The following is an 11050-nucleotide window of genomic DNA, read 5'->3' as shown; positions in this document are numbered from 1 at the left end:
TTCTTTTTAATAGCAAACTTGCAGAAGTCTTTCCATAGTACCTCCGGAAGATCCACGGCTTGCTCAATGTATCCATACCTCCATGCTTTTTGGATAGTCCTCTAATGATCAGATGCATCGGCACGATCCAAAGTCCGGAAACGACTGATTTCTTGAAGTCTTTAGCCTTGTAGTCCTAATTGTACCCAATGTGATTCAAGAACATTTGGAATTCCTCAGTAGTTGGTTCTTGAACAGTGAAGCCCTGGGGGTTTTCTTGAACACCTATCGCCTTTAAGAAGGTGGATTTGTAAATTAGGACAATTTGATTGCCGATGATTTTGATTTCAAGAACACCGTCGTCCTCCTTCATTCTGGTAAAAGCTCTGTGAATGTGATGAAGTGGAAGAGGTGGTTCAGGAACTTTTGTGAGAGGAATGAAGATGGGATGGTTGGCGATGAAATCAATCATAACTATAATGGATTCATCGTAATCCATAGGGTTTAGCGAGAATAACTGTGTTGTGTCTATGAGAAAAGGTTCTGGAGATGTTGAAGACGATGATCCCTTTGAATGTTTCTTCTTCGCAATCGACTTCTTGGGAGTGGAAGTAGTTGGAGTAGTTTTATGTGGAGAAGATTGGGAAGCCATTGTTGCAGAAATATGAGAGCTTGAAGAGCACAATGAACACAGAGAGAATTTAAGGGTGTTAGAAGGTTTGGGCACGTAAAGAGGTAAAAGGGGTTATCGATGGGTATTTATAGGTAAGGGAAATGGGTTGGGTTAGGAATAGTAATGATGAGGATCCGAATTTGAAACGGGTTGCATTAAATGAATAACTGCTTTTGGGGGTTGAGTTGACCTGGGAAGGGAAAGGTTAGGTTGTTTTGTAGCTTGAAATGGAAAACCGTAAAGAGTGATTCGATGGATGCTTTATGGAGGCTTGCAATCGTGTCACAAAAATCCAGGAAGATAGGATAAGGATCCTCTTAAATGTAACCGTTGCAAAAAAAACGTTTCGCCTTATAAACCCTTAGAATTCTGAATGAGTGGTTCCGGACAGTGTATGATCCGGAGGATAAAGATTTGTGCTCTGACACATAGTTGTTTTGAAAAATGGTTCGAATGGGAAATAATCCAGAGAGAGTTTCGATTCCGAAGTCAAAAATTTAGTACGATTTAGGAAAAGGTTTGTGATTCCGGAGCAAAAATTTAGGAATAATGATTTTCAAGAATATCATGAGTTAATTTGAGAAAGTTTCTAGAACATGATGTGAAAAGCATTCCAGAGTGAGATTTGAGAAAACCTCCAAAGTGAATTTTGAAGTTCCGAAGTGCGGAATGCAATACCTTTCCGGAGTGGAATTTCGGGATGCCATTATGAAGTATATTCCGAGATGAAAATTCAATCACTATGACTATGTGAACTTTAAATAACAAATAATCAGGATGAATTGTACAGCTTAAAACCCAAGTGATGGTCAGAAATAAACACAAGTGAAATGATCCTATATGTATTCCGAGAGAAAGTAGTTCCGAAATGAAAAAAGTTTTTGAGATCAGAACTAATTTTCTTTCGAATACGTGTATCAAAGAGATCAAGTCTCTTGAAAGAATTGAGGATCTGGCATCATCATACCCATTTTGTTCAGAAAACAATTGAATTTAGTTTCGTATAATGCCTTAGTAAAGACATCAGCAATCTCATCGTTAGATGGAACAAAAATGAGTTCAATGTTACCATTTAGAACATGATCTTTTATGAAATGCTACCTTATATCAATGTGCTTAGTCATTAAGTGGTGAATTGGATTGTGGGAAATCGCAATGGCACTTTGAGAATCACAATAGATGGGAATGCGTTGAAAGCGGTAACCATAATCCAAGAGTTGAGATTTCATCAACAGAACCTAAGATGTACAACTGGCAGCAGCAATGTATTTGGCTTCGGCTGAAGAGAGTGCACCGCAGTTCTGTTTCTTGGATGACCAACTGACCAAACGATCACCTAAGAATTGACGGCCACCTGAAGTGCTTTTTCTATCAAGTTGAAGACCACCATAGTTTGAATCTGAATAGGCTTGAAGTAGGAAGCTCTCATTTGCTGGGTACCAGATTCCGAGACTCTTTGTACCTTTGAGGTATCGGAAAATTTGTTTCACAGCCAAGAGACGAGACATCTTTGGGTTGACTTGAAATCTGGCACACAAATTCTGCCAGTTCTTCTTGCATGACTATAATCCAGTCAGTATGCTCTAATGCTTCCTTGATGGATTTGGGTTCAAAAATGGATATAAATGCTAAGAAATGACATTCATTTTGGATAATTGTAGCAGAACAAGTCTATACACCAACATCAGGATTTTCGATTACTTGGTTCGGAGGATGATCCTTTGTCCAGACGTGTAACCTTGGGAGTTCTTGTGCAGCCATCGATCCGATATCAACAGTGGAATTGATTTGCTCCCCCCAAATGGTTTGAATGTGAGGATGATGCTCCCCTTAAACTTCCGAACCAGAGATATTAACATCATCTTCAGAAGGGAAATCAATGAAATTTTCATTTTCATCAATGTTAATAGGATTGGAGTCATCGAAATCAGCAGTTGCATCTTGGCAGGCATCCACATGTGATTCAAGAGAGGGATGAGCATTCTCCCTCTCAACCTGAGAGTGTTGAATGATTCGGAATCAAATGTAAAGAGGCTTGGGATTGGACCGGAGACGTTTTGCGAGACAGGGGTTCCGAAGGAGAGATTGGATTGGGAGTTGGCCTTGTTCGAGATTCTGAATAAGGGGCTATTTCGGAAGGTCCAAAGAGAGTTTCAAAGTCAACTTCAAGAATTTTGTGCGGGTTCGGACATCCTGGCGGAGGAGCATTGGACTCCATAATGTGAGTTGTAATATAGGTTGGGCCAGAATTCCGAACGAAGTTGTCATCGAATGTAACGTCAAAACTTTCTTCAATAACTCGAGTACGTCGATTGAGGACTCGGTAAGCCTTTGATTTTGAGGAATATCCAAGGAAAATAGCTTCGTCAACATTGGGTGGGAATTTAGTAAGGTGATCACGGTTATTCTTGATAAAGTATATGCATCCAAAAACATGAAGAAACGAGATTGTTCGCTTCTGTCCATTTGTGGCTTCATACGGTGTTTTGTTGAGGCGCCGATTGATGATACTTCTATTCTGAGTGAAGCATGCAGTGGAAACGGCTTCAGCCCAAAGATAAAGAGGAAGATTTGCAAAATTCAGCATTGATCGAGCAGCTTCAACTAGAGTTATATTTCTTCGTTCGACCACACCGTTTTGTTGAGTGTATGGAGCAAAAAAATTGTGGTCAATTCCCTTCTCGGCAAGGAAATTTTCAATGGTGGAGTTTGTGAATTCCGAACCATTCTCACTTCGGATTCGCCTTACCGGGAGTTTGATAAGAACTTCTATTCCTTTGATGAAATTTACAAGCTCGGAGGCTGTTTCCGACTTTAGCCTAAGGAAGAAAACCCAAGTGAACCTAGTGAAATCATCCACAATCACAAGAATGTACTTCTTGTGATGTAAACTTTCAACTGTTGATGGTCCACATAGATCAATGTGTAGAAGTTCTAAGGGCTCGGAGATTGATTTTTCAATGATGACTGGATGACCTTTCTATGACTGCTTACTACACTCACATGCAGCACATAAGTGATCATTTTCGAATTTGAGGAGTGGTAGACCTCTCACCATTTCGTCGGATACGAGATCATTCATGTACCGAAAGTTTAGATGAGCGAGCCTTCGGTGCCATAACCAACTGACGTCAGAAACAACTTTGGTGAGAAGGCAGAGTTGTGGTTTGCCGAATGAAGTTGATGTCGAGCGGGCACATGTTCTTGTTGCGAAGCGACTTGATTAATGTAACACTACTCAAAAAAGGTCAATAGACAATCACATGTGATTATGCCAATCATGTAATGTGATTATGTTAACCTAGTAATGTAGTAAGAGTGTTATGTAGTTCATGATAAATTCTAATACAAATATGAACTTTCTTTACGATACAATTCAAAGTATACGTCCATACGATTCCAAAAATATAGAGAACATCTGAATCTGACTTCTCATGAAGAAGTTATGATAAACCGAACACTATAAATCTCTATAATAAGAGGAATTTAAAATAGACTTATAATTAGCTATTAAAGTCTAAAAGATAGTTGTATTACTCGTAAATACCTACGTGTGCATATAAAGAACGTCAAAAACGGAGTTCGTATGCAAAAGTTATGGCCTTCCAAAGATTCAGCTTTTAGAAACCCTAATCTAACTAAACTCACGACGTGAACAAGGGTTTATTCACGACATGGGGAGTCATTTTGCCACATTTTGGAATCTAGAAGGTATGACGAGGCTGCGAGGGGATAGGATCCAAACTCACGACGTGAACAAGCTGTTTTTCACGACATGAGGAGTCACATGGCCACCTTCCGAAGCTAGGGACACAAATGGCAAGTCTACGGGGTGATCATACAAGACTCACGACGTGAGCCTTATGAAACTCACGACGTGAGAGTCCAAAATCCTTACTATAAATAGCAGGTCCGACTTCAGCCATTCTTACACCAAAACTTCTTCCCTTTATCTCCTTTGCTGAGGCCATTCTACATCTCGAGCCCCGACGATCTCGCACGCTGACCGTTTTGCTTAGATAACATAAAATCATGCTCCTAGGGTGAGTTTTACGGCCCCACTTTCTAATATTTCGTGGGAAAACGCATGCTAGTTATTGTATATATGTTATTATTATGTGTAGATGATAGTATATAGTTATGATAATCGAGATATGATTGTTCTAAATATAGCATTTTGAATACATTCAACTGTTATTAACTTATCAGTATGTCAATTTACTAATGTAGATCTTGAGTTATACTTAGGATTCTACATATATATTGTATGCGATATAATACCGAAGTAATATTCGAAAGTTCTAAATGTTAAGTTATATAGTATGTTGTTATTAATAGTTTTATGTCAAGATAAAACTAGATATGTTATATGTTGTTATTATTAGTTTTATGTCAAGATAAAACTAGATATGTTATATGTTGTTATTATTAGTTTTATGTCAAGATAAAACTAGATATGTTATATGTTGTTATTGTTAGTTTTATGTCAAGATAAAACTAGAAACGTTATATGTTGTTATTATTAGTTTTAGGTCAAGATAAAACCCGGTCTTTACTTCAAGATATAGCAGTTATACTGCCTAAATATTATGAAGTTAGGAGTAATGTTTAAAAGCATAGTCTGGTAACTTAAGGTTTTAGACATGAAGATACTTTTGTTGTTAGAGCTATAGGAAGCCGTCAAAGTCTACGTAAGTAATTGTATTCATCAACTAAGATTAGGGATCTTAGTGGAAATCCTCTGAACTGTAACCGTTAATCCCGTGTGAGCGAGGAAGTCGTGTATAATTAGTATACGGGCTGACCACCCCACTTGTGACTGTTAGCTACAGTCAACCAAAAACAAGTGATGACCTATCCTTTTATTTGTTATTATTCCGGCGTCGATGAAGCGTACGGTGTTGTTTCTCATGGTAAATCATGAGTGTGATTTCTCATGGTAAATCATGAGTGTATTCTATCAGAGGTATTATGTAATAGCAGCGGTTACAGGCTCATGGTAGCAAATTATTAGAAACATTATACCTTGTCGTATACAAGTATTAATGTTAAGTATAAGTTTTCCCCTACTTATACCTTAAGATTAAGAAATGTTTAGGTATAACACTTAATTGATAAGTATACTATTATACCTAACGTTTGAGAGTCAAAATGATACTTTCAAAGCTATACTTTTGAATGTGTAAAAATGTATTATTTTATGAAGTCAAAACCTGTGGACTCACCAACTTTATGTTGACGTATTTTAAAATGCATGTGTTTTCAGGAACTTGAAAAGTTGGTATGTATTCGAACAGGAGAAGTTTTACTATTATCTTTCTGTTTATTAAGAAGTATGGCATAGTCGGATATTATGTAATAAATACTAGGAAAACAATAATGTAACATTCAATCATCAATAAAGGTATGTATTTTCTTTAAGTACTGTTCAATGTATGTTATATAACTGTGATACGAAAAAATGACGTTACACTAGCCGGTGTTTCCACCGACGGTCGGGGTGTGACAGATTGGTATCAGAGCTATTAACTATAGTGAACTAGTACTTTCTTAGGAAAGCACGTCTATAGTTTAGGACTTACTCTATTAGGTTTAGGTATATCCCTTAGCCTATAAATAAAAAGTATTATTAATTATACTACTGAAGGACTACTTAGGGGAGCGGTGACAAGGATATACATGTCGTTTTGGGTTGCTGGATTTCAGAACGGCTATATGCTAAAATGATCCTGCCCTTTTGACAGTCCTGACTGGCCGGAGCCTTATCAGATAGACCTGAAGTAACAAACAATAGTAAAAGCGTGAATACAATAAATAAGAATATAGAGTCATATATAAAGACTCAGACCCGCGATGAGAATACACCTTAATACACGGAATGTTTTTGATCTCAAGGGTTTAGATCAAATATTCCAACTAAAGTTTATATGTGCATAGATCCTATCACAACTAGGTGTAGGTGCGCAACTACATTTTATTATGATTAGATTATATGAAATATTTAATTTCGGAGAAATATTTTATAGACTAAACTCTTCGAGATCCAAAATGTATAGGAATCCGACATGGCACATTCACGAGAATGGATAATCATCGAGGATACGGATGAAGAAGAGGAACTTTCATTCCTTATGATGTTAGGCGATCCTTACTATCTTGTAACTCCAACCACCTTTCATCCAATACCTTATGACGATGGAGCACCTTTACCCTCCAACGAATGGGAAGAGAGTAAACCAATGGAAGAAAGTGAATCAATGGAGGAGACAGAGTCGGTATCATCATCTCTACCACCACTGAACACTCTTTACCGTAAAGTTCTAGGAGAAGTAAATATGAAACGCACTGCATGTAAATCTATACCGATATGGAAAAAGCTTAAGAAGAGTCAGAAGGCAACATCTTTAGGAAGTCATAGAGTTCAAGATGAACCTGCACGGATCGCACAAACAGTTGATAAATGGGTGGCGAAAGAAAAAGCTGCCAAGATGTATGAGACTGGTCAGTCATCTCGACCAGATCTCCCACATTCTTCTGAAGATAACAATTTATCTCAATTGTTTGAGAAAAGTGTGAAAATTGAAGATAAGATGGAAATTGTCGAAGGTGGGCTACTCATCTCTCTGGAAGAGTGCGAAGGCTAGAAGGACAAAGGACACGAGATCAGGAATCAGTGATGGATGTCTATCATTGTATAAATTTTGCTTATAATGACTTGATTACTCACGATGCCACGATTGCAAAGTTAGAGCTCTACAATCAAACCTCAAGAAACGAAGAACGCACGAGAAGTCTTGAGCAGAGAGCTCAAGCACTTGAAGAGCAAGTGGTTAATGTCACTGATGTGATGGGTCATCACTTAGGTTTCTGGTAGATAAGCTACAACTAGTGGTTATGTAAATAGAGAAAATCAGACTAGTTAAGGTGAAAAGAGGAAAGTTTATAGCAAGGATGTAGAAAACCTTGCAAATTTTGCAATGTTTATAGAAACTTTTCTCTTATAAACCTAAATAAACTAATGTAACCATTGGTAATAATATGAAGCATACGTTATAGTAATCATTATGTTGTCTATTATGTTTTACGTTTTGAATAATAACTAGAGTATTTAGTACTCGTGTATTAAATGATCAACAAAACTCATAAAAATTCTTATTATTTATAATAAGAACTAAAAAAAAATGCCTAGAAGGAGTAATTGGCTAAACCCTAACCGACCATCAACACCACAACAACAACCACAACCACCGCCAGAAATAAACCCCTCAATAAGTACAGTGCAACTTGAAGAAATCATAGCTCAAAGAATTGATGCAGCTCTATCTAATGTCACAAGAGATGGAGTTATAAATGAAGGCCATGTAGGGACCGCTAGAACATGTACCTACAAAGATTTTATGAATTGTAGGCCAAAAATCTTTCATGGAAATGAAGGGGTAGTGAATTTGACAAGGTGGATAGAAAAGACAGAAACCATCTTTCAAATAAGCTTTTGTCCAGATGATCGTAAAGTACGATTTTCAGCATGTACTTTCGCTACCGCAACACTTACATGGGGGAATATCCATGTGAATACAATAGGAATTGATGCTACAAATTCCATGAAATGGGAGGAGCTAAAAATGATGCTAGTAGAGAAGTATTGTCCTAGGGAGGAAATACATAAACTGGAACAAGAACTGTGGACCCTAACCATGAAGGGTTCAGAGATAAAATCTTATACCGCTAGATTTAATGATCTTGTTGTAATGTGTCCAGCACTTGTGACCCCTAAATATAAAAAGATTGAGCGATATGTCTGGGGTTTAGCATCACAAATCAAAGGCATGGTGATCGCATCAAAGCCTACGACTTATGACAGCACCAAGAGGATAGCTCATCAGCTAACCCTCACAGAGATCCAAGGAACAGAAGTGGTCTCAAAGGCTGAGTCTCCCAAAGCTACAACAAACAAGCGCAAGTTTAATAAGAAGAATCCCAAACAATCATCTGAGAAAAGACAAGAAGTGGCAACCAATTACGCAGCCACAACAGCAATACCTACTCAACCAAAGTCTGCATGGTGCAACCACTGCAACCGTCATCACCCAGGTGACTATTTTGTTTGTATGAAATTCAAAAAGAAGGGGCATACTGCTAGTTACTGCAGGAGCACAACACCTATAACAGTCAATCAGCAAACAAATATTGGAACAGGTCGTGGTGAAGAAAGAAAGTGTTATGAGTGTGGAGAGATTGGACACATCAAGAAAGAATGTCCAAAGTTAAGGAGTCAAGGAGGCATAGAGCGTGGCAGGGCATTTGTGATCGGAAGTAGAGAGGCTATCCAGGACCCTTCAGTTGTATCTGGTACATTTCTCATAGATAATTTATACGCTAGCATACTCTTCGACTCTGGAGCAGATCGAAGTTTTATAACTCCGACATTTAGAAAATTGTTAGTCATAAGTCTAGCATATTAAAAGAAATCTATGAAGTAGAAATCACTAACGGTCAAACTGAGAAAACACATGAAATCCTAGAAAACTGTCTGTTAACTCTTAATAACTACCTTTTTCACGTCAACCTCATGCCAATGCCTATCGGTAGTTTTGATGTCATAATTGGCATGGATTGGTTATCTTCACACCGCGCTGAAATTCTATGTCATGAGAAAGCCATATGACTACCCTTACCAAACGGCGAAGCCCTAATTATCTATGGTGATAAGTCTGGGAAAAACCTCAAAGTCATCTCTTGTACCAAGACACAGAAATATCTACATAAGAAATGTAGCGTATTCTTAGCCCACATTGTAGATAAGAAAAGAAAGATAAAAGAAATCAAGGACATACCTCAAGTATGTGATTTCCCTGACGTATTTCCTGAAGACCTACCTAGAATACCTCCCTTCCGACAAGTCGAGTTTCGAATCGACTTAATTCCAGGAGCAGCACCAGTAGCGAAATCTCCTTATCGGTTGGCTCCATCCGAAATGCAAGAATTATCTAGTCAACTACAAGAACTTCTTGACAAAGGTTTTATCCGACCAAGTTTTTCACCTTGGGGAGCACCAATCTTGCTTGTCAAGAAGAAGAACGGATCCTTTCAAATGTGTATTGATTATCAGGAGCTGAACAAGCTAATGATCAAGAATCGTTATCCGCTTCCAAGAATTGATGATTTATTCGATCAACTGCAAGGATCTAGCTACTACTCAAAGAGAGATCTTTGATTAGGATACCATCAACTCAGATTACAATAAGACGACATTCCAAAAACAGCATTTAGAACTCGTTATGGTCATTATGAGCTCTTAGTTATGTCTTTTGGATTAGCCAATGCCCCAGCAGTGTTTATGGATCTCATGAATCGTGTTTGCAAACCATACTTGGATAAATTCGTGATCGTATTTATTGATTAAATACTGATATATTCACGAACCAAGGAAGAACATGTTCAACACCTGCAAATAATCTTGGAACTACTAAGAAAATAAAAGTTGTACGCTAAATTCTCCAAATGTGAATTTTGGATTAGAGAAGTACAATTTTTAGGTCATGTAGTTAGCAACGAAGAAATTCATGTTGACCCATCCAAAGTTGAAGCAATCAGCAACTGGGAAGCACCAAAGACGCCAACAGAGGTGCTTCAATTCCTAGGACTTGCTGGCTATTACCGCAGATTCATAGAGAATTTCTCCAAAATAACCAAGCCGCTTACAACACTAACCCAGAAGGATACGAAGTTCAACTGGGAAGACAAACAAGAAGCTAATTTTCAAAAACTGAAGCAAATTTTGTGTAGTGCACCAATCCTATGCCTTCCAGAGGGGACAGAAGATTTCGTCCTATACTGCGACGCATCAAATCAAGGATTGGGATGTGTGTTGATGCAAAGAGGAAAAGTTATCGCCTGTGGATCACGACAACTTAAGGTGCATGAGAATAATTACACTACCCATGATCTTGAATTGGGAGCTATAGTTGTTGCACTAAAAATCTGGAGACATTACCTATATGGTACTAAGTGTACTATTTTTACCGACCACAAGAGTCTCCAGCACATCTTCGACCAAAAAGATCTTAATATGAGACAACGAAGATGGATCGAATTGTTGAATGATTACGAATGTGAGATTCGTTATCATCCTGGAAAGGCAAACGTGGTAGCAGATGCCTTGAGCCGGAAAGAATATATTAAACCCCGTAGGGTACGAGCATTAACCATAACTATCCATTCTAACCTTGCCGCACAAATTAGAGAAGCTCAACTTGAGGCTCTAAAAGAAGATAACATCAAGAACGAAGCCTTGCGAGGAATGGAAAACCAACTTATACAAAAAGATGACGGAACGCGACACTTTATGAACCGAATTTGGACGCCTAAGTTCGGTGGAGTCAAGGACTTGGTCTTAGA

General features: G+C 38.1%; 1 protein-coding gene across 1 annotated transcript; it reads left to right on the top strand.

Annotated features, from left to right (window-relative positions):
• Positions 1-7833: 7833 nt before the first annotated feature.
• On the top strand, positions 7834-9114 carry LOC111911795 (uncharacterized). Its single transcript, XM_023907534.2, has one exon. It carries the CDS (start codon positions 7834-7836, stop codon positions 9112-9114), a length of 1281 nt encoding a protein of 426 aa, XP_023763302.2.
• Positions 9115-11050: the final 1936 nt, after the last annotated feature.

The sequence above is a fragment of the Lactuca sativa genome, chromosome 4 (assembly GCF_002870075.4).
Source record: "Lactuca sativa cultivar Salinas chromosome 4, Lsat_Salinas_v11, whole genome shotgun sequence".
In the NCBI taxonomy this organism is placed as follows: domain Eukaryota; kingdom Viridiplantae; phylum Streptophyta; class Magnoliopsida; order Asterales; family Asteraceae; genus Lactuca; species Lactuca sativa.
The sequence above is the reverse complement of the archived record's forward strand: the minus strand, read 5'-3'. Positions and strand labels throughout refer to the sequence as shown.